Source organism: Dermochelys coriacea, chromosome 10, assembly GCF_009764565.3.
Source record: "Dermochelys coriacea isolate rDerCor1 chromosome 10, rDerCor1.pri.v4, whole genome shotgun sequence".
Taxonomy (NCBI): Eukaryota; Metazoa; Chordata; order Testudines; family Dermochelyidae; genus Dermochelys; species Dermochelys coriacea.
The window spans coordinates 7800925-7824784 of NC_050077.1; the positions used below are offsets into that span (position 1 = coordinate 7800925).

General features: G+C 46.4%; 1 protein-coding gene across 7 annotated transcripts in view; it reads left to right on the forward strand.

Moving 5' to 3' along the window:
- Window positions 1–722: 722 nt before the first annotated feature.
- Window positions 723–23860, forward strand: part of PEMT (phosphatidylethanolamine N-methyltransferase) — a 94365-nt gene continuing 71227 nt past the window's right edge. The window contains exons 1-4 of one of the 7 annotated variants that reach the window (XM_038419825.2): window positions 728–990; window positions 3184–3345; window positions 4125–4188; window positions 7744–7851. In XM_038419825.2, the coding sequence (XP_038275753.1) occupies window positions 7759–7851 (93 nt within the window). In that variant the 5' untranslated portion in view covers window positions 728–990; window positions 3184–3345; window positions 4125–4188; window positions 7744–7758. Of the gene's footprint in view, window positions 991–3183; window positions 3346–4117; window positions 4189–6377; window positions 6457–7743; window positions 7852–23860 lie in introns of those variants that run through there. The other 6 variants (XM_038419824.2, XM_043493447.1, XM_038419822.2 and 3 more) reach the window with 6 other exon arrangements.

The window sequence follows — 23860 nt, forward strand, 5'->3', positions numbered from 1 at the left end:
GATAGGACCCTGCTCTTCTTACTGTGCATGGAAATTTGCAAAACATAAGGCTGGTCCTGCCTATAAAACCACCAGATCAGGCCCCAGTTGTACCCTGGGAGGGGCTGAGAACCAACCAGAGCAACCCTTGAAATCAATACCAGAGGAGAGGGGTGGTCACCTCACAGGATCAACCGTCTTGTGTTGTGGAAGGGCGCCAATCAGGATTGGCCCCATTGGACTAGGTGCCACGCAGGCACGTTCAGAGGCACGGTCCCTGTCCTGAGCTGACTGTGATAAAGAAGGATGAAAGCCCCAGCCTGGCTGCAGACTTTGGGAAGGACCTATCGATCTGCCCCCTCCTCCCTGGCACTGGTTGTGACCGCCACGCAACTGGACAACTGCCTAACCACAGGGCGAAGTCCAGTGCAGCCTTGCCTTGCTGGAGCCCCACCGAGTCGGCCCCACCAAACCCCTCCAGCCGGCAGAAGGTGGCACCGTACTATAAAAGGTCAGTGATTCCCAACTTAATTTCCATCCCGCCCTGGCCTGACTCCCTGGGTCCAGTGGCTCTAACCCAGGGGAGAATTAGCTCTAGCTCAGCTGCACTGGAACATGCTCCTTTGGGTCTGGAGGCTTTTGCTAAGCACTCAGCCACCCTGTGTCCTCTGGGCCTTGTAGTTCTCTGCAGAGAAGCAGCTGGGAAGCCTGGGTGGAGGAAACTACACTTCCCAGAAAGCCCTGGCAGGGTTTAAAGTGGTAACCAGGAAGCAGGGCTGGGTGCTTGCTGGGGGGAAGGGCTGTCACAGCTGATCAGGGGTGAGGGTGTCCAGAGGTTCCATTGAATGCCCCTCACCCCCAGCCTGGGGATGGCTTGTGTCCACACAGGTTATAAAATGCTCAGGGGCTGGTCAGTTTAGGAGATAAGCTGAACTTTGAATGCTGGCAGGTGGTGCTTTGCCATCCCACTTGGACTGCTGTGGAGGACTGAATAATTTGGATTATAGCAAGGTATTGGTTGCAAATTTTGCTGTTCATTTGTGCAGTGGTTTTGTGTGTGTGGTGGGGGAAGCACGAGGCGTGTGTTCATTCGCTACGATTTAAATCTAGGGCTTAGAGAGCAGCTAATCGTGTGCGTTAACTAGCTTCCCTGATCTGTAACACACACCCCCACACCCCTCCCCCAGGGGTGGGGTGAGGCAGTTAGTTTGTCAGTGGATTTCAGTTTGTGCTTCCTGATTTAGGGATAAATAGGTAAAATCAGGGGCAGTTCTATGTGAGGCAGCAGTGTTAACCAGACTGTTTTGCACAACAGAATCTGACCGTAGGAAATCATAGTTATGACCCTACACTAACATACAAAAATATTGTCATCCATCAGCATTCTTATGTTCTGTGCAGAGCTGCACTGATAAATATCTTCTCCTCCCCCTCTCCCCCCTGCCCGTTATTCCTTTGAAATTAGTGCAGGGCTAGGGACCAGCTCGGCTTTAGTGGGAGGCGGTGGAGGGAAAGGGCCTTTATCTGTCATTAACTGCTGCTTTGGGGTTATGTTGACCTCACATCATTTGCTTTTGCTATCAGTGCACTGGCAGTTACAACTAAGCCATTAATAGCCAAGTATTTATTGTCTCTTTCAGAAGTCTTTCTGCAGAGTTTAATAACAATTTGTATGGAAGCACTGCTCTTAGTCCCTCAGCTCACCCCATCCCTGTATTATTGCAAATATCAGTGGTTTAGGAGGATTGAACATTCCTAAAATGATCTGACAACATTTTGGCAGAGTATTGTGTCTTGTGTTTTACATTGTAACTCTTGCAGCTGCTTTGCTCCATATTGAGAATCAAAGCAGGAAGGAGGGGGAGGTTGTTTTCTCAGCTGTTATAGGCCATCCTCCTGCTTGTGAGCTGCTGAGCACTCTCCAGTCCTGCTGACTTCGGTGAGCGTTATTTGGGGCTCTCGGTAGTCGGAACCCCATATTGCTGCAGACGGGCATTCTGTAACTTGTATTGTTGTAAAGATGAGCAAAAATGTGAAAGCAGGAGCGCTGTGTCACACAAACCATATGTTACTTCATCAAACTATGCTGAAAACAAACCAATGTGCTTCTGGTGAATGGTACACTCCGGCTTTAGGAAATTAGTATAATAGTTTGTGTGTCTGCTTTCATATTTATTTGCATTGGAAGAAATCTCCAGGGTATACTTAGTTCTTCCCCGTGCATAGATATATCTGTGAGTAGTTGTGGTATTTTCATTGCCTACGAAACTAGTGACATACTATTTCACCCTTTATTTCAGTGGCTTTTTAGGGTGCCAGTTTCAATATTTACCTGGATATATTCGGTCAGCGAAGCCCTTGTGTAAAGCAGGTGGAACTCCCTTAACTTCAGTGGAGGTACATCCATCTATTCTAGGGCTCAGTGTGGTCTACTGTGTATATTTTAGATACTATTGTCTTATAAGTGACTTAGACGGTCGAGCCTAATGGGAGTAGAATCAGTCCAAGCAAGGTCGCTTTAGATGGGCACTGAGAATCCACTCCATTTAGCTTACCTGGTTTTTCCATCACTCCTATAACTGAAGTGTGACTCCCAGCATAATGTTTACAAAAAATTATCCAGTGGCTTGGCTGATGAGCAACTGGGGAAAGCTGTTACTTATCTGTGTAATTACTAAACGAAATAAAGAATAGTGCGTGTGCAAAAATGTGATCCTCTTCCCCTATCCTCTCTCTGATATTTGCCTTTTTAAATTGTAAATTCATCAAGGCGCAGGGACTGTGTCTACCTCTAGAGCCATGATCCTACAATGGATGGACTGCTGAGTCTACAGACAGCCTCACTGACATCAATGCAGTGACCCATTGCAAGAGTGCCCCCTCTGTTTGTAAAGTGCATGGTATGATGCTGGATCAGGGCCTGTGTCTGTACAGCGCCTAACACAACAGGGCCCTGGTCCTGATCCAGGCCTTTGGGAAGAGCCATAGTATAATCTAGGCCCTGTTTCAACTCTTCTATCCCCCTTTTTTAGAGCGCCCCTTTGCAAGTCCCGCAGTGACTGTGATTTCTGTTGCTATCTTTGGGAGGAAAGTGAACAGCCCTTTTGCTGACATGAGTCTTTCTTGTCTTACACATACAGTTACTTAGTGACTGATGTGGTACTGAGTTCAGATTGTGCTTCGTTTGTTTTAATTTTGTAACAGTACAAACCCCTTGGAGAGATACCATCCTAATGACTTGAAATTAGATGAAGGTTTCTAACCATCAGAGGAGTGAAGTTCTGGAACAGCCTTCCAAGGGAAGCAGTGGGGGCAAAAGACCTATCTGTCTTCAAGATTAAGCTCGATAAGTTTATGGAGGAGAAGGTATGATGGGGTAACATGATATTGGCAATTAATTGATCTTTAACTATTCATGGTAAATAGGCCCAATGGCCTGTGATGGAATGTTAGATGGGGTGGGATCTGAGTTACTACAGAGAATTCTTTCCTGAGTATCCGGCTCGTGAATCTTGCCCACATGCTCAGGGTTCAGCTGATCGCCATGTTTGGGGTCAAGAAGGATTTTTTCCTCCAGGGCAGATTGGAAGAGGCCCTGGGGGTTTTTCGCCTTCCTCTGCAGCATGGGGCATGGGTCACTTGCTGGAGGGTTCTCTGCACCTTGAAGTCTTTAAACCATGATTTGAGGACTTCAATAGCTCAGACATAGGTGAGAGGTTTATTGCAGGAGTGGGTGGATGAGATTTGGTGGCTTGCATTGTGCAGGAGGTCAGACAAGATGATCATAATGGTCCCTTCTGACCTTAATATCTGAGTCTATGAATGAGTTTCCCCCCTTGGCCTGCGAAAGCACAGCTGAATCTGTTTCATGCTGGTGGCAGTGAATTTGATGGGTTCTGGAGGAGAAAAGAAATTCAGCCGCCTATTAATGATGTTACTGACAATGAGTTAATAGGTCAACAAGCCAGGTACTGACAGGGTGCTCAGTGCTGCATGAAATGGTGGGGGGGGAGAGGAAGTCCCTGTCCTTGCCTCTCAGGGCTTAGAATTTAAATTAGGTACAGACCATACAGTCTGGACATGTTGTGCACTGGATTATTAGAAGGAGGACCATTGGTTAACGCTGAGAATCCTTGTCTTTTAAGGAGATACTTGACTGAAAGGAGGACTGGTCTAGCCTCGTGTCCACAAGTCAAGGACCGCCACAAGGTCAGCCAGCAGGGATCACAGTAATCGAGGGTTGCCAACTTGGTAATATTTAAAAACCGGACACTCCAGCAGGAGTGCTAGAAGCTCCCCTGTCCTGCCTCTTCCCCCCGAGGACCCACCCCTGACCCACCTCATGGCCCTACCCCTCTCTGCCCCCATCACTCTCTGCTTTTCCCTTCCCACCCCCTCCGCCCGGGTCAGGAGGGACTTTCCTGCAGAACCGGGGCTGGGAGCTGCAGCCACCCGATGAAGGTAGGAGGCGGCCCTGGCTGAGTAGGGGCTGATGAGGGTGATGACCTGGCGCCTCCCCCGCTCGCAGTAGCCGGACTTTGGGTGTCCGGTCAGTAGATCTGACTGGACACTGTCAGGTCCCCTTTTCGACTGGACTTTCAGGGGGAAAACTGGGCACCTGGCAGTAATCGGTAGAGCTAGGATTGATAGGAAAGGGTCAGGGTCCGAGTCAGGATCAGGTTGGAGACTGGAGGTGTGGAGTCCTAGCAAGCCAGACCTCTTCATGGTTACCCAGACAACTTCTTAGGACTGGCCTCCAGAGTTAAATAGAGAACATGGGCCAATCAGAAGGCCACAGGGTGCTGTTGCTCTGATCCTTTGGGCAGCACTTCCTGGGGTGCCTAACTTCCACAGTGCTCCTTGGGTGTGGCTCTCCCTGGCCTCCAGCGGTGATGCAGGAACGCCAGTTGTCCCAAGCTCTGCAGGTTCTGGTTCCATGGATCTGACCTTTTTGGGGGCAGCAAGGAGGCTTGGAGAGGAGTGGCAGATGGTGGTTGACATGGAGTGCAGCTTGCTGGTAGGAGTTAGGAGGAAGGAAGATGTCGGCAGTAATGGAGCAGGCCTGGTGCCTGGACTGCGACCATGAGATGTTAGAACATGGCGTGAAAGGCGAGGCCTAGCTGGTATAGGGGAGAGGAATATGGCTGTGTGACCAGGGAGAGGAAGATGGGTTTACTCACAGCATTTTGTATATGCTGGGGATGTGGAGGGAGAAATTAGAGGCACAGAAGCCTGGTGGATGGTGTGAGTCAAGGCACAATAGAAGGGTTGCAGTGGGACTGGAGAATAGGGGATGGATATTACGTAGGTCTTGGTATCCAGTATAGGCCTGAGCCTCCATTGGGAGTTCTGTCTGGGCAAGGAAGGGCAGGATCAGGCCTTGTGTGAGCTATTCCTGTATCTTTGGGTGCACAGATATCCTGATTTTTATAGGGACAGTCCTGATATTTGGGGCTTTGTCTTATATAGGCACTTGTTACCTCCCACCTCATGTCAATTTTTCACATTTGATATCTGGTTACCCTACTGTAGCTGCTTTCAAGCACTGTAATGTTAGGAAACATTCTGTAAGTGAACCCTTGCGGCCTCCTTCTGGATTTAGTAATTCCCCATTTGTCCGTGATTGTAAAGCATCTGAAAGACGCCCTGTGAAATAGCTTGTGTAATTCTAGCTTTAAAGTGAAAAGCACAGACAGGTTGCTGCTGCAAGAGCACAATGCGGGAGTGGATTCCTGAGGCTTGAGAGAATTCAGTTCTCCGCGGCACTTTTGCCTTGCAAAAACGGGGTTGAGTTGTAAATAAATTGCATCTGATCTAATGGCCCAGCTCTTCACGAATCGCACTGCAATTCCAGATAATTCAGAGGACCCACGAGGCGGTCAGGAGTGCAAGTGAGCTCCTTTCTCTGTGTGTGCAAGATGAAGCTATTTCATGCTTAGTGTACTGGGTACCCTTCAGGGAAGAGACCTCTTGCAGTCATTGCTCTCTTTTAAATATTGATATTACTTGCACGGTGGGATCTGAGATATTGGCTCTAAGAATCAGACTGCATTTGGAGCTCCCATCTAGTCTTTGTGTGGCCCCTCCTTCACCATAGTATCTGAGTGCCTCACCAACAGAGTGGTTCAAAAAGTGAAAACCTTTGATGGCTTGAAGTGGTCTTAGCTTCAGAACTGTTTGAAACAGACCTATTTTGTGGGGTTTTTTTGTTCTGAACTGTTTTTCAAAGTGGTTTGCAGAATGTTTTGGTTTTGCTAACCCCCAAATTGAGCTGTTTTCAATTAAAAAAAAAATCGGGGAGGGGGAATAAAGGTGGGAAGAGTTTTTACAGAAAAATTGACAATATCAACAATTTTATCTTTCAAAAAAGGCCTCCCCCCCCTTTTTTTTTGATGAAAAATGTCTTGCTCAAAAGATCCTGATCCGCTTTACTCGCAAACATGGATGAATTTATTCTCCAGACACCCGAAGAGGCAGGTAGGTATAATTCCCACTTCACAGAAGGAAAACCTGAAGGCTGGAGTTGGGGTAGTGACTAGCAGGTCACACAGGAAGTCTGTGGCAGAACTGGGAACTGAGCCCAAATCTCTGGAGTCTCAGTCCAGCTTTAACCACAAGACCACCTTTCCTCCCTGGTAGTGAGCTGAGGCATTATGAAATACCATCCCCTTTTATTTAGCTCAGAACATATATTTGGATTTTCCGCACAACACACCCTTGTGGTGCCTACCCAAATACCACCCCTCCCCCTTAAACATGTTTTAGTTGTGTCTAAATCACAGATGAGAAATCTACAGGGGGGAGGGATAGCTCAGTGGTTTGAGTATTGGCCTGCTAAACCCAGGGTTGTGAGCTCAATCCTTGAGGGGGCCATTTAGGGATCTGGGGCAAAAATTGGGGATTGGCCCTGCTTTGAGCAGGGGGTTGGACTAGATGACCTCCTGAGGTCCCTTCCAACCCTGATATTCTATGACAGGATGGAAGTGGTTGACGCCATTGTCTCTGAGCGCTTACAACTTCTGCTGGTCTGGCAAGCACTTGTGGCATGATTTTCAGAAGCGCTCAGTAATCCAGTGAGGGGCAGGAGGCTCGGTATTAGGGTCACACGCTGTCCATATTTAGTACCTAGCATCCTAACGCCACAAAGCACTTTGCATACCTTTCCAACATCCCTTGGGGGCAGCAAAAGGATTCGTCCACCACTGAATGCCACTGAAGCCAGTTCTGGGGTTACACATGGCACAGTAATGCTTCACCACAGTTTAGGACAGGAAGTGAAGAAGAATACGATATCCAGCTCGGGAGGGAATCTAGAATGCGACTTCAGAGTCCAGATTTCAGCAGGGCACAGGTGATAATGGGACCCTTTTACCCAAATAAACCAAGCTGTGGGTTCTTCATGATTTCAACTTTATCTCTTTTGTTGGTGCTTCTAGCAGCACAGCATCCTTTAGTGCCCCCCAGCCTGGAGGTGCCTTCTGCTGAACTGTACATTTCCTTCAATGTCCTTTGGAAGTCTCCAGTCCAAGTACTGACTCACTGCAACCCTGCTTAGCTTGTGGGAGCTTATGGGACCAGAATGCACAGGGATAGGACTGCAGACATTTATATGGCAGGAATATACTGCAGTAGACTCAGTTACTGGAAGAATCTGATTTACCCTCCCCATGGGCCTGTATTTAGCCTTCTAAAAGACGCAATCTAGAAGATAACTAGTGACAATGCGAGACGGATGCCCCTGCTGACTTTGTTCCTTTCCCGCAGGTTGATTCCTCGGCCATGACGCTGCTGCTCAGCTATGTCAAACTGACCGATTCCACCTTCGCTGCTGCTGTCCTTTGCATTGCTTTTAACCCACTTTTCTGGAACGTGGTAAGTGTGCTATCCAATCTTCCCTCTAACTTTTCCCAGGCACGTGTGGAATGAATTTTGTGATGTGCACCAATATGGAGGTCGTGTGGAGGGAGTGAAGCCGAGGGGTTTGGAATGTGGGAGGGGGCTCCAGGCTGGGGCAGAGAGTTGGAGTGTGGGTGGGGGGGTGAGGACTCCGGCTGGGGGTGTGGGCTCTGGTGGAGGCGGGGGGGCGAGGATGAGGAGTTTTGGGTGTAGGGTGCCCTGGGGCTGCAGCAAGGAAAGCGGACTCCCCCCAGCCCTCTCTTGCTGCAGCAGCACCTGGGGACAGGTGCCTCTCTCCACTGCGGCAGCTCCACACCTGGGGAAGAGGTGCTTCTCACCACCGTGGCCCTTGATAGGCTGCTGCACAGCTTAGAGGGAACTTAAGTGCTATCCGTTCCCAAGCCGGTAGATATTAACTTGGTTGTTCATTTTGGATGCCATCTGGGGCAGTGACTGTGTTTGGCCTGGTTTCCCGACCGGTCATTTAGTCTCTGATTCCACCTGGCAGTTGGTGTCTTTTTCCCGCTTAGTAGAAGCTTGGAGGATTTTCAGCCCCCGACTTTCTTTTTCTCCCTTAAGGGTGTGTTTAGTGCTCTGGGAACATGGGAGGGCTGCGAAGGGATGGGATGGACTCTGTGATGCAAGTTGAGTGCTTTCTCCCTGAGAGTTTGATTCTCCCAGTGCAGGTGTGGAAAGTTGGGCTTAGAAACACACAATTAATAAGGGATGAATAAAGCAAAGACTTGCCTGCAGAGCGCAGCCTTCCAGTTCAGGAGCAGTCTGGGCCTGATTCAGTAAAAAGAGCACTGCTGTCAGATTATTCCTGCCTAGGAGCATCAGCGAGACCCAGGAAAGGGAGTGCTTAGCTTGATGCCTTATTTTAGCACAACGAGGTTCACATTTAAGCTCCTGCTGCCTCCGACTCGCCCACGCCTTGCCCCAACCTGCTCCCTTGAACCCTGTGAATAAGGGAGAGTGGCTTGAAACTTATTACCTGTCAGACTGGAGGTTGCTATCCTTGCATGTGCCTGTGTGGTGTTGCTGCTTGCACTTGTGCTACAGCCTTACACCTCCTGTAGCAAGTTGCAGGATCTAGGTCTCGCTGTCTGCCCACCTGGCTCTGTTGCAGGTTGCTTAGGCCATGGCGTACATTTCTTCTCCGCAGGAGGCCAAACAGAGGAGGAAATGCAGTAAGGATTTTTCTTCATTTTGTTCTTGTTACTTCAAAAATTCTTCATCTCCTAAGCCTGCCAGAGCTAGATTGTGTCTCTGTTACATTGGTGTGCAACTGGAGAATAACTCCCTGACTTTGGCACAGCCACTCCAGCTTTATGTCTGCAAAACAGAGAACAGCATGCGACGCCTTTGACTAAGTGAAATTAACGTCATTGAATGCCATGGAATTTGGAAGCCCAGGGACCTTGTTCTATTTGCAGCTGCTATGATCCTTTAGCAATTGCATCAAATAACCCTGCGTTTCCTGCTGAATTACTGCGAAAAGAGCTACTTAGGAAGTTGGCATGATCCCTCTTTAGAAAAAGATTAGCATCACTTCTAATACATTGAGATGCAGTTGTGCCATAATGCCTTAAAACTCGGAATTATCTGGCATCTCCTTTTGTCCCTGTTTATTGTGCACTGGTTCTAAACAAAGAAGACGCAGTCCCTGTCTTGAGTTCCTTAAATCAAAGGGCCTGTTCCGTTATTCCTTAAAACTCCTGAATTAACTTCAATGGGATGGCTCACATTAGTAAGGGCTGCAGGATTGGGCCCTGGATCAGATGTAGACCGTACAGTAGAGGTAGGTATAAGACACACCGGCTGGAGGATCAGTCGGGAGGTGGTGAAGATCAAGGCTTTTGCAGCAGAGCGGTTTCCGAGGGTATCTGAATGAAGAGAGGGAAGGCTGCTCACTGCTGAGGAGTGGGAGGCAGTGCCAAGTGTAAAGACAATTCAGAAGGTGTGAAGATGAGAAGGATGGAGAGGGGAGTTAGGAGTGGTGCTTGGGAGGTGCATAGCAGGAGGTGAGCAAGAGGAAATGATAAACATATTCAGTCCTTTATACAGCACCTATTATCATGGCAGCCAGGCACTAATAGTTACAAATATAAAAACAAACTGCATTAGCCACCCAGGATGATTTGTTAGATAAGTCACCTGCTGCTGCTGCCAAAAATATGCTGACAATCAAGTCATGGGGCATTAAGGAAACAAAACCAATCAATGAAAGGCTAAACCAAGTGAACACGTTTTCCGTCATCTCCTGAAGTCCAGCAAATCGGTTTTTGCATAGGCCACAACTCGGTGCTTATGGATTCTGGGCATGGCTGAATGCACGAAACCAACATTGGTAGCTGCTGTTGTGTTATGCCCGGTGGCACCTGCAGTGTGATAGGGCACTGTCCATCCCAGGGTCACAAAGCTCTTAATAGGCATTAATCAATTTTAATTTCACAACACACTTATCAGATAGGGAGGTATTATTAATATCCCTCATTTAGAAGGTCACAGGGCAAGTCTGTGCAGAGTAGGGACTAGAACCCATGTCTGACTATAAGCCATGTGCCTTGACTACCCTTTCTCCCTGGGTACATCTAGGGGCAAATCCTCAGCTAATACAAATTATTGTAGCTCCATTGAAGTCAGTGGAGGATGCTTCTGTCTTGGAAGCATTTATGGAAATTAGACTCAAAGTGGAATTTTGGCCCAAGGTTTTCAAACGTGACCAGTGATTTTAGGTGCCCTGATTTTTGGATGCCCAACTTGAGCTGCCCTAAAAGAGCCTTATTTTCAGCATGAAGTTCCCTAATTTTTCAGGTCATTCATTAAAGAGTCTAGTTAGTGTCTGTACCTCTAAAATGAACATGCCATGTGAATTCCTTATTGGAATAATTATTTAGCATAACTCCTCCCCCCTCCCCCCCAAAAAAAATTCAGACGCTGGTCTGTTCGGAAAACATGAACTCTAGGGGAAAACCTCATTTAAGAAAGAGGAAAAAATATGCTCCATGCTCTTGTTTTGTTTCTGAGTTTGCTGGCTAGGATTCCTAAGGGTTTGGATTTCTGACTCTTGGAATGTTTGTGAATACCTTGAGGGATGGCTAAAGAGCTAACACAGTTTTGTATCACCAGCTTGTCTGCTTTTAAAGAAAAGAGAGAGGAGATGTACCAGCAGAAACTTCAAGTGCTTCTTCTGGGTCCATGCTAACAATTGAACCACTTTGCCTTCACCAGTAGGTGGCATTGCAGACAAAATATGGAGAGTCTCTTTCTGGTAGCAGGGGGAGGGCTGAGGATGGAGCCATAAAAAGGAGCCAGACATAGGTGTGTGCTTATCATTTTTAAAGTGGAATTGGGTATTTCTTCGGGTGCAATGGATCTGATGGGGCTGTTATTATCTACCGCGCAGCTGCAGATGGCCAGCTGATTTAAACTTCTCTGCTTGCTGCTAATGCTGCTCTGGAATGTATCATGAGGGATTGCAGGACTCGAATCCAGCTCTGGGGGGGTCCCCAAGTGGTACCCAGACTATCACTGCTAACTGACAGCTCTCTGGCACCAGCAGGGAAGGGGGCTCGTAGAACTCTGACCCATCAGAGGGTCCATCCCCACCATTTGGCCCAGATGCACTAATTAAGCCAGATAGAGGCACAGGAAGTTGTCTGAGCAGCTGAGTGGACTCTGGATCTGCTGCTATACTGGCCCCTGACTCCTGGCTCTGGTTTGACCCTGCTACAGTTCCCTGACTCCTGTTTGACCTTTGGCATTGCTGTCTGACTCTGACTTTGGCTTGACCCAGCACTGCCCTCTGGTTCCTGACTCTGGCTTGACCCTTGGCATGGCTGTCTAGCTCCAGTCCTGACCCTCAGTGTGACTCCTTCCTGATTCTGGCTCAACCTATGGCATGAGTCCTGACCCCAACCGCAGCCCTGACTCTTGGCATCAGCCTGGCCCTAGCTCAGGTTCTGACTCTGATTTTGTTTCCTGGGTTCCAACCCTGTTCCGTCCGCTAGGCCTGACTGCCCACACCCCAGTATCTACATGTATCCATGTACATTCACCTCGCCAGGCACTACATACTCAGTGTTGCCATGAGATGGGGCTTAAGTATTGTGCTTGCTTATTTCTGGGCAGTAATATCCAGTAACTAACGCTCCTGTGAGTTATCACAGTGTATTCTGTTTGGGAACATGACCTGTCTGAGGGTTTTCTATAGTAGTTGTTGCTATGATAACTGAATGCTTAGGCTGAGATTTTCAATGGAGGCCTCAGGCACCCAACTCCTGCCGACTTCCAGGGGGACTTGGGCCACTAGCTTCCTTAGGCTGCTTTGAAAATCCTAGCCTGGGACGATAGTGCTCAAAAGACTTGCTTGGCAAGTTTAGGAGCACTTTGGACTCAATTCAGGCCTGCTATAAGTGGGCACAGTGCTATTGGCTTCAATGGAGTTGCAACTAATGGCACCACTTCTGGATTCACCTTTGTGTCTTCTTAGATTAATAAAACAAATAGGCTTAGAAATGGAGCCTGATTCCCCTTTGTTTGTCTTGCTGTAGTACACAGGTGCCTTAGTAATGCACCAGGCCCTCATTGTGCTTGGCACTATAAAAATACAGAATAAGAGAGTCCCTGCCCCAAAGAGTTTCCAATCTAAGTGTTTGACAAGGGCCAACAGCTGGATACTGACTCTGCCTTTTCCCTTCCCAGCCCCCTTTCTTTGTATCCTCCCCTGCCAGATTTGTCTTTGTCTTCTTCCATGCTGTCAGTCTCCCCTTCATGCACCAAACCACCTGCTTTTCTTCCTCATTCCTTCCCGAAGGCCACTCCTGCAAAGCCTGTCAATAATGATCTCTTTGATTTCTTTACTAGCACCCAATGTACTATGTGTCTGAATTGTTTTGTCTGTGTCTGCACTAGATTGCAAGATCCTTGGTGCAAGGCCTGTTTTTCTGTACAGTGCCAAGTACGCAGTCTGCGCTCCGTAAATGACGGGATGCTGGCCAAAGGGTTGCTTGCGTGTTAAAATACGGACTGTGTGGTTAGGTGATTTAGCAATTGGGTGCTCCAATTTATTTGAGTGACTCACTTTGCCTGTCTCACTGAACTTCTTCCTGTGCAATTTCTTGCAGTGGTTGACCTGGGTTTTCCATCTTTGCTTTGCACTGTGTTAGAATAAAGACTTGGGATGCCATCCTGGCCCCACTGCGATCAATGGCAAAACTCCCACTGACTTTAATGGGCACAGGATTTCATCCTTGGGCTTGATACTTAGTCCTTCTGTATTTGGGCTGCGTGTGCTTTCATGACAGCAACCAGATGGCAGCTGGCCACCTTCTTTGTGTTCTAAAACCAGGTGTGTTTGATATGCATTTGTTCCTATAAGCACAAAAATAACATGAGGGGGAAAGGAGTCCAGGAGAGTTGACTGTATTTTAAAGAATCCTTATTGAGGTTACAGGACAAACCATCCCGATGTGTAGAAAGAATAACAAATATGGCAGGCGACCAGCTTGGCTTAACAGTGAAATCCTTGCTGATCTTAAACACAAAAAAGAAGCTTACAACAAGTGGAAGATTGGACAAATGACCAAGGAAGAGTATAAAAATATTGCTCGAGCATGCAGGAGTGAAATCAGGAAGGCCAAATAACACCTGGAGTTGTAGCTAGCAAGAGATGTTAAGAGTAATGAAGGGTTTCTTCAGGTATGTTAGCAACAAGAAGAAAGTCCAGGAAAGTGTGGGCCCCCTTACTGAATGAGGGAGACAACATAGTAACAAAGGATGTGGAAAAAGCTAATGTACTCAATGCTTTTTTTGCCTCTGTCTTCATGAAGAGGTCAGCTCCCAGACTACTGCACTGGGCAGCACAGCATGGGGAGGAGGTGACCAGCCCTCTGTGGAGAAAGAAGTGGTTCGGGACTATTTAGAAAAGCTGAACGAGCACAAGTCCATGGGGCCGGATGCGCTGCATCCGAGAGTGCTAAAGGAGTTGGTGGATGTGACTGCAGAGCCATTGGCCATTATCTTTGAAAACTCATGGCGATCGGGAGAAGTCCCGGAAGACTGGAAAAAGGCTAATGTAGTGCCCATCTTTAAAAAAGGGAAGGAGGAGGATCCTGGGAACTACAGGCCAGTCCGCCTCACCTCAGTCCCTGGAAAAATAATGGAGCAAGTCCTCAAGGAATCAATTCTGAAGCACTTAGAGGAGAGGAAAGTGATCAGAAACAGTCAGCATGGATTCATCAAGGGCAAGTCATGCCTGACTAATTGCATTCTATGACGAGATAACTGTCTCTGTGGATGAGGGGAAAGCAGTGGATGTGTTTTTCCTTGACTTTAGCAAAGCTTTTGACACGGTCTCCCACAATATTCTTGCCAGCAAATTAAAGTAGTATGGGCTGGATGAATGGACAATAAGGTGGATAGAAAGTTGGCTAGATTGTCGGGCTCAACGGGTAGTGATCAATGGCTCCATGTCTAGTTGGCAGCCGGTATCAAGTGGAGTGCCCCAAGGGTCGGTCCTTGGGCCGGTTTTGTTCAATATCTTCATAAATGATCTGGAGGATGGTGTGGATTGCACCCTCAGCAAGTTTGCAGATGACACTAAACTGGGAGGAGAAGTAGATACGCTGGAGGGTAGGGATAGGATACAGAGGGCCCTAGACAAATTAGAGGATTGGGCCAAAAGAAATCTGATGAGGTTCAACAAGGACAAGGGCAGAGTCCTGCACTTAGGACTGAAGAATCCCATGCACCGCTACAGACTAGGGACCGAATGGCTTGGCAGCAGTTCTGCAGAAAAGGACCTCGGGGTTACAGTGGACGAGAAGTTGGATACGAGTCAACAGTGTGCCCTTGTTGCCAAGAAGGCCAATGGCATTTTGGGATGTATAAGTAGGGTCATTGCCAGCAGATGGATGGACATGATCATTCCCCTCTATTCGACATTGGTGAGGCCTCATCTGGAGTACTGTGTCCAGTTTTGGGCCCCACACTACAAGAAGGATGTGGAAAAATTGGTAAGAGTCCAGCGGAGGGCAACAAAAATGATTAGGGGACTGGAACACATGATTTATGAGGAGAGGCTGAGGGAACTGGGATTGTTTAGTCTGCGGAAGAGAAGAATGAGGGGGGATTTGATAGCTGCTTTCAACTACCTGAAATGGGGATCCAACGAGGATGGATCTAGACTGTTCTCAGTGGTGGTAGATGACGGAACAAGGAGTAATGGTCTCAAGTTGCAGTGGGGGAGGTTTAGGTTGGCTATTAGGAAAAACTTTTTCACTAGGAGAGTGGTGAAGCATGGGAATGGGTTACCTAGGGAGGTGGTGGAATCTCCTTCCTTAGAAGTTTTTAAGGTCAGGCTTGACAAAGCCCTGGCTGGGATGATTTAGTTGGGGCTTGGTCCTGCTTTGAGCCGGGGGTTGGACTAGATGACCTCCTGAGGTCCCTTCCAACCCTGATATTCTGTGATTCTAAATACAAGGGTTATTTCTTTAGATCAAGATCGATGTGCAAATGAAGCAAGAGTGTGTGTGTGTGTGTGTGTGTGTGTGTGTGTGTGTGTGTGTGTGTGTGAGAGTGAAAGAGAGAACACACCTCTAACACAGAATCCCATAAAACTCGTAGGGACAAATCTGCTCCTGGTGTAACTCCACTGGAAGTCAAAGGAGATACACTAAGGATGCATTTGGCCCATATTATCTAGCCTTTCAGCATCCACAGCTGCTTCTCCCTCTTCTGGTAGCCCGATGGATGAAAACTTTAAAAAGCCATGCCAATTAAAAGCCAGTTCTGCCCAACAGGTGGCCACAGAGTTATGTTGCTCTTGGACATGTTCTTGCAGTGATTTTTTTTTCCCCGCATCCATCACCTCCGGTTTACCGCCTGCTGCTGACCATTATGAAATAAGCTGTTATGTTCTGTGATTCTCTGAGTCAGAATCCAAGAGAAGAATGGGAAGGAAATATGGGACACGCTGGAGCTTCTGCTTCATATAACTGACTTCCTTGTGCATTTTTATTGGGGAGCCAGTGATGGGGTCCAGTGTTAGTACATGGGACTGGGAATTAGTACATGGGACATGGGAGGTGATATGACCTAGGTTTTGTAAAGTGACTAGTCATTTTGGGTGCCTGTCTTGAGACATCTTAAAAGGACCCTACTGTCAGAGGGGTGGTTGCTCAGTGTTTTGTAAAAATCAGGCCCCTTTAAAGTGTCTTGAGTTGGGCACCCAGAACCAACAGTCAACTTGGAAAATTGTGGCCATGGGTTCTAGTCCACCTTGAGCAAGTCTCTCAAAAGTCACAGACTGGGATTTTCAAAGGGGCCAAAACAAGTTAGATGCCCAAATCCCATTGAAATGCACTGGAACTCCAGTACCTAACCCCCTTGGGCTACTTTGAAAATCCCCACTTCCTCTGTTTTGTAAAATTAGGGATAATAACATTCACCCACCTTTAGGAAAGTGCTTTGAGATCCTCTTATGAAAGCTGATACACAACTGTGATTATTATGTGCTTGGGCATGTAGAGATTGTCAAATCTAATAAGGGTATGAAAGATACATTTGTGGGTCAATAGAGTGGTGAGGAATTTCTTTATTGGGGGAAATTCAGTGATGGAGTAGTCTCAAATGCATGCTGACATCTGCTTTTACGTGTCCCAGCGCAAGGTCTGATGCATTTTGTCATTCTTTGTGCTGGGAGAGAATTGCTTAAACATCGTCATCAGCCTTTCAAAGCAGGCAGTAATAACTGTCTTCATCTCCTACAACTCATGGCAGGACCAAAGATGTTCAAATGAAAGTTACTGGTGATTTTTATCTGTGTGGCTAGTCAAACCATAGTGGATTTGTGGTACTTTCTACCTGGTCGGGCAATGTAGGTTCAGACAATGCTGCGTAACGCTTGTTGCAAGTATGTGACAACTATCATCTTGGCTAACTCATAACAAAACACCCCAGGATCTCGATTGTCAGGACTGTAACATTTTGTCTGTGTCAGTGCACCTGTTTAGCAGCTAAATTCAGAGTTTCAGCATCTATGTGCCGGCTCTGATACGTACAACAGGTACTAAAATCTGGGTCAGATATCCTACGATATTCAGTGACACAGTTGGGAGACTTTGTCCTCTTGAGACAAAGCAGTGCCTGTTGTCCGAATACAATTGGCGGAGGGGAAGAGTGTTTCTCTTTCATATTATTTTCTTTCCTCTGTACATTAAGTATCTTTGTTTTTGTTTTAATCCTCTAGAAAACATGCAGCATCCATTAGGGTGACCAGATGTCCTGATTTTATAGGAACAGTCCCGATTTTTGGGTCTTTTTCTTATATAGACTCCTATTACTTCCCACCCCCTGTCCTGATTTTTCACATTTGCTGTCTGGTCACCTTAGCATCCGTTGTTAAATACTTCAAATGGCTCGGATTTTTACAGTTGTGTATGAGAGGAGGGATGGCTGGGTGGTCAGAGTGCTAGCTGGGACTTAGGAGACCAGGGTTCAGTTTTCTGTACTGCCGCAGGTTATGTCTACACTACAAGTGCTACGGCTGCAACTAGGCTGCTGTAGTGTGGCCATTCACAACAGCGACCGAAGGGGGTTTTCTGTCACCATCCCCTCAAGAGCTAGCATCAGTACTGGGCCTTAGCTTGGCTTAACTACTCTCTTTCACACCCCTGAGCAACGTAGCTAGGTTGACCTACGTTTTAGGCATAGGCAAATGTGATCTTGGGCAAATGTTGCTGTAGCTGTGTTGGTCTCAGGTTATTAGAGAGTCAAGGTGGGCAAGTTTCAGAGTAGCAGCCGTGTTAGTCTGTATTCGCAAAAAGAAAAGGAGTACCGGTGGCACCTTAGAGACTAAGCATAAGGTGGGCAAGGTACACTAATATCTTTTATTAGACCAACTTCTGTTGGTGAGAGAGATAAGCTTTCAAACTACACGGGAATTCATTTACCTCACCCACCTTGTGTCTCTAGTGACCTTGGGCAAGTCAATTAGAGTATGTCTACACTGCAGTTGGGAGCGTGTTTCCTAGCACAAAAAGAAAAGGAGTACTTGTGGCACCTTAGAGACTAACACATTTATTAGAGCATAAGCTTTCGTAAGCTACAGCTCACTTCATTTGGATGCTGTAGCTCACGAAAGCTTATGCTCTAATAAATGTGTTAGTCTCTAAGGTGCCACAAGTACTCCTTTTCTTTTTGCGAATACAGACTAACACGGCTGCTACTCTGAAACCTTTCCTAGCACAGGAAGATAGACCTGCATGCTATTTTTAGCATGCAGGCCCATGTGGCCTGGGTGTCTAGCATGAGCTGCTGCCCCTGTACATAACTAGGGAGTACGTGTGATTGCACTCAGGCAGCTAGCCCCATCTGCCACTGCTGCCCTTTTGAGTATGCTGGTGCCTATCTGTCTCCCTGCCCTGGGAAGCACGTTCCCAGCTGCAAAGTAGACGAACCCTAATTAACTCGTCTGCTGTCTGGTAGAGCAGTGAGCTGAATCCTGGTTTTCTAGTTCCCAGATTAGCACCCTAACCACCACACCATCCTGTCTATCCTACCATCATAAAAATCTGGGCCATTAGAAGCAGTTAACAAAAGATGCTGCAAGTTTTTCTACAGGAGGATGATGATGATGATGATGATTATTTTTAAAGAAAATGCTAAGATAATTAGAAGCGTGCCCAGAAGAAAGGAAACGATGAAAGGAAGGAGAAACACCTTTCATTTTGCAACGGAAACGTGTATCGTTTTATGGTCTAGAATCCTGCAGCACCAGCTGAAAGTCTGATTTTGTCCATTTACATATTTAAGATTTAGAAGCCTGTGGGGGAACATTTACAAAGCAAGTTTGAGAGGTTCACTTTCATTGGCACCCAGGGAAGAGATGCACACTGTACCTTGGGGTCTCTGGAGGTATCTAAGGGTTTGAGACGTCCCTGTCCTTACAACAACGCTACAGTGTATTTAAAGAGCAGCATACTGTATCGTCCGCCTGACTGTTAATGATGGTGCATATTTTGAATGGACCAGTTGCGTAAGAGCTACTTTGGTACAGGATAAAAGATGGCTTGAAGTCCAATAAGTGCTCTTTCCTGTCCAGTTGCCACATGCTGCTGGTTTTTTAGATTTCATCTTCCGATTCGTAGGCATTTTGTATTCGGCTGTGAGCCTATTGTGTCTCTGGCTCCATCATTGGCTTAGCAGAAGTTCTAGAATCTCTGATACCACTTGGTTGGGAAGCGGGCGGTTTCCTCGTTGGAAGGGAAATGCGTGGACTCAAACTCAGGCTATTCTCGCTTAATCTGCTTTTGATTTACAAATGGATGTACGCACCACCCATCCTGATTTGCAGAGCCACTGTGCGCTGGAGTCTGACAATTTTGCTCTGGTTCAGATCTGTCTGGCAGCTCCATTATCGCTTTGAGGGAGGGGGCTAACACAGCAAAAGTAGCCACCATGATTACACCATTGTAGCCTCACAGGTAGAACTGGGGCAAAAGCACTCTGTGATTATGTCTCCAGCCAGACTATAGCTTTTCTGTGCCTTAATTCTGAGACTCCTGAATGCTTCGGCTCATTGGTTTGAGATACTGGCCACCCGGCAGCCTTTACTCCTGTCTTTTTTGCTATTTTAATGCAGACTCCTACTATTGGACCAGATTCAGACTGGGTTTGAGAGGCGGCAGGTCCGCTGAAGTCAATGGAATTGAACCTGCCTACACCAAGAGGCAGAATTTGGCTCAGTGGGCTCCTCTTAATAAATTGGGAGGCAGGGTGGTCTAGTTTGTTAGCATAGGGGACTGACCCCATTGAAATCAATGCAGGCTAAAGTCAGTGGCAAAATGGGGCCAGCATTTCACCCCAGGAATCTTGATTTCTGTTCCTAGTCTGTGCAAGCGACTTGCTGTGTGACCTTCGGCAACCACTTTGCCCCTCTGTGCTTCTTGTGTAAAATGTGAGTAACGACACTGAATGATAAAGTGCTTTGAAAGCTGTGTAAGTGTGGAGTGTGCTGACGATGCATTTACTTCTTAAACTTCTGTTGCTAAGGCATGAATTACTTTGACAACACGAGCACTAGACGGTTGCCCAGTAGTCTCTTTCTCAGGCTTCCCTTTAGCTGGGTCTCCTGCCGTTCCTGAGGCATCTCCCTGATTTTACCCTTTCCCCAGTTAGGTCTTTCGTAGCGGGAGGAATGAACTGGCCTTGTTTTGGAGCCACCCTGTCATTTCTAAAATTGGTCAGCAGGGGGAGCCGAAGCAACAAGATTCCTCCCCCCCCCCCCCCCCGTTTTGATCTCATAACAAGGTCTGGGTCGAAAAAAATCCTATGTACTGAAATTTATCCCCATTGATGACCCCTGAAGGATATTTATTACCAAGTTCTTGAGCTCAGTGGAAAAGAGATAATAAAATATACTTGTCTCTACCTTTCTCTGTCTCCTTTTTAGTTACCATTGTTTCACTTACGAAATAGTTAGCTTTAAGATGACACTCGACAAAAGTATAGTGTATTCATGTTATATTGTGTATGAAATAGCTGTTTAGTGCTTAGATGCCAATATGGCTCCTGGGCATCTGCCATTTGACTCATGGCTACTTATAAATTACTTTCTGAGAGTGCCATGCAGTCGGATACTACAGTGATCGGGACCATATAAGTACTAGGGAGAGAGAGAGGCTGGGAAAAAAACTCCAGGTTTCTTTAGACTTACGATACAACACTCGTTCCTTTCCAGAACAAGTTTGTTTGTAAGGTTGGTTGTGTCGTATGCCTCCTTCCCAAGGATGACCTTCTGATCTGACTGGTATTTTGTGGGCATGGGTTTACCTATGAGCTGAAGGAGGGGAAGAGACTGGCAAGCAGGGCCAGAAATCCCTCTAGAGAGGTTGGACTAGATACTCTTTCCATTCCCTGCAAAGCCAGTGTAGTACTACTTCTCACAACCCGTTACTCTTGCTTTGCGTACAGGGTTGTGAATTTCACTCATAATGCATTGCCAGCCTGGTGGCATGTGATGTATCGGGAATTCAGACTGATCAGTAAAAATACTAAAGACCCAGTCAGCAAATGTATGATATAAGATTTCTCACTTTCCAAGTGTGGCGTCCCTTCCCCCAGAATGGGGCACAGCTCCCATATGTGGGTGGGGTCTTTTTTCCCCTCTAGTCATGAAGCCTAAGATCAGATCCACCATGTAATGTGCTGACTCTGCCATAAAAGTACAGAAGTGTTTTTAGAAACAGAAAAGTGCCTCTGGCCCAAGTGCTGCTCCTCTTCAAATGATCCTTTAGTGCCACCTTCCTGGTGTTTCCCTGCCCTTTTTCAGAATTAAATGTATACATCCCTTGAACTAATCTGTGCTCTTTGCTTTGGTCACCTTCTCCAGCAACCGTGAGGTGAATTCTGCCTTTGATGCACAAACATTAAAGGGTTGGAAAAGATGCCTTGTAGTGAAAGACTCAAGGAACTCAATCGATTTAGGTTATCGGTTTCTTAGCACCTGCATGGGGAATGGAAATTTGTTAATTGGCTCTTCAGTCTAGCAGAGCCAGGTATAACAATATCCATTGGCCAGGAGTTGAAGTTAAAGAAATTCAGACAGGAAATCAGGTGCAGCTTTTTAGTGGTGAGAATAATTCACCATTGGACCAACTTACCAAGGACTGCGTGGTGAATTCTCTCCATCCTGTTCTAACAGGTTTTAATTCAGGGAAGTCCTATGGCCTATATTATACAGAAGGGCAGAGAAGTTGATTGCAATGATTCCTTCTGGCTTTATAATCTATGAATACATGGCTCCTATTCCAAAAGGGATGTGACAGCTGGTTGGAAGGCAAGTTCTTTGCCTTCATAGGTTAAATTAGGAGATATGTGGAGGAACATCAAAGAAAGCTAGAGAAGCAGAAGAGATGGGTAAATGCTCCACCCTACATTTGGGTATAAATACACCTAAGGTTTGTCCTGTTTTTTGCATTGATCACCCTGTGTTCAAGTTCTGCCTGCATTTGCTACTTACTCTTGGCTTCCTATGGCCCTATTCTTATCTATGCTGGGGAAACTATTTATGGAGGCAGGAAACTGAGTTTCTTCCCAGTTATTCTGGTGGGCTGAAGATTCCTTGTCCTTGGAGAAAAGGACCCCATGGAGTCTTGATGCCTGCCAGGGCAACGCTGCATCTAGAAGCCAAATTACCATGTGGTCTTCAGCAGCAGACAATACATCTACAAAATTCAGAACCAGATTTTGAACAGACAAAATCTTTGGGAGGATGGGGAGTGGGGGGAAGTGGTGGGTTGATTTCAGATCTGCAGTTCCTAATGTATCTGTTAAATTCAGGTCTGGGTTTGGATTTCAAATAGCCCTAGAGTTGGGATCGAGGGTTTGGGTTCAGACCCATCTTTGATAATAAAGATGCTCTATCTTAATGTCCAACTATAATGGGGAGAAAACTGCAACGTACTCAGAATATATCCAACATAGGAAGAGTACATTTCTCTCCCATTTCCATCATGAACGTCACACAACAGATGTCCCTGAAAGGGGGCAGAAGTAGGTTAATGCTTGTTCAGATTGCTTTGGGCTAACACGGCCACTTGAATTCAAAATGGGATTACTGCACCTTCCCCAAATTAGATTTCACTCTTAACTGTGAGCTGTTCCTAGTAAGTGACCTTTCTGATGTGTTTTTGTTTATTTTTTGGGTTGGTGTTTTTTTGGAATGACTGTATATCCAGTAATTTAACTCTCAAGGCTGGCAAATTAAATGGAGCTAATATTGTTCCAAAACTTTCTCAGCTGTTTCCCCGAGATGGAATTGCTCGGAAGGTAAAGCGAGCAAATTGCAAGTGCTGCAGTAGGCAACAGCATAGACAGGAAGCTTGGACACTGGCACTGATGCTGTGATCTCGTTGAAGGATCCAGGAATTCTTAATCATTAGCAGGCAAGGGTTTGTGCCATGAATTGCTGACTTGGTAAACAGTATGCGCTCCAGAATAATGAACCAGGTGGCTCTTTAATATTCACTGAACCAATAGCCCATAACAACTCTGAGTAAGCCACTAAAGCCATGCCAGGAGCTGGTTGAGAACGCTTGGTTTCACAAAAAGTTGACTTTGTTCATTTCCCCTTAAATAGCTTGGAGTTATGATGGTCTTGTATGTCAAGGCCTAGCTACGTAGGCAGCCCTTTATGTGAACTTCTGACATACTGTTTATTGTTGGTGTGTCTGTAGAAGTGCACTAATACTACTAAAACTCCAGGTTCTGCTTAATGACATCGGTTTACCGGACCCATTACAGAAATATAGTGGCTTTTCATTTGAAATCATGGATACAGCCAGTGACATTTTAGACCGTACCACACTCTGCGATGAGAAGTTTGGAGGTACACAGACAATGAAATCAGAGTATTGAGTGAGAGGGTCTGATTCTTCTTTCATTTACATTAACATAAATCTATGGACTTCACTGGGGGCTCTGTGAAATCAGCGGTGTTATGCCAGTTTTATACTAGTGTAACCAAAAGCAGAATCTACTTGAATCTTGTCCTCCAAGTTTGACGCTTCTAGCCACAATAGTTTTCTGTGCATAATGAGTCAACTGCATATGTTTATCCACTCAGCATTTCTTTATAATGTGCCCACTCTGAGTTTGTCCATTGACTGTGCTCTATCGGTTTTGTGTAGTGTAGAAAATTATGGTGTGAATCCTTGTGAAAATCGTTCCACATGTAAAGCTCTCCTATCTATTTGCCAGACATGCTTCTCAGAAAAATGTGTGAAGACAAAGGCCATTTCCTGTATAACGCTCTTAGACTTCATACAAGGGATTTATGTACACTGCTGCTCTTAGCGTGAAACACCCATGCTGTAAAATGAGAATAAACTCCTATGCAAGAAGGTCATTATTTCTATTAAAGACTCTAATAGTTTTTTATTTTTGGTTATATCTTTTGCATTGAGCATACACATATAAG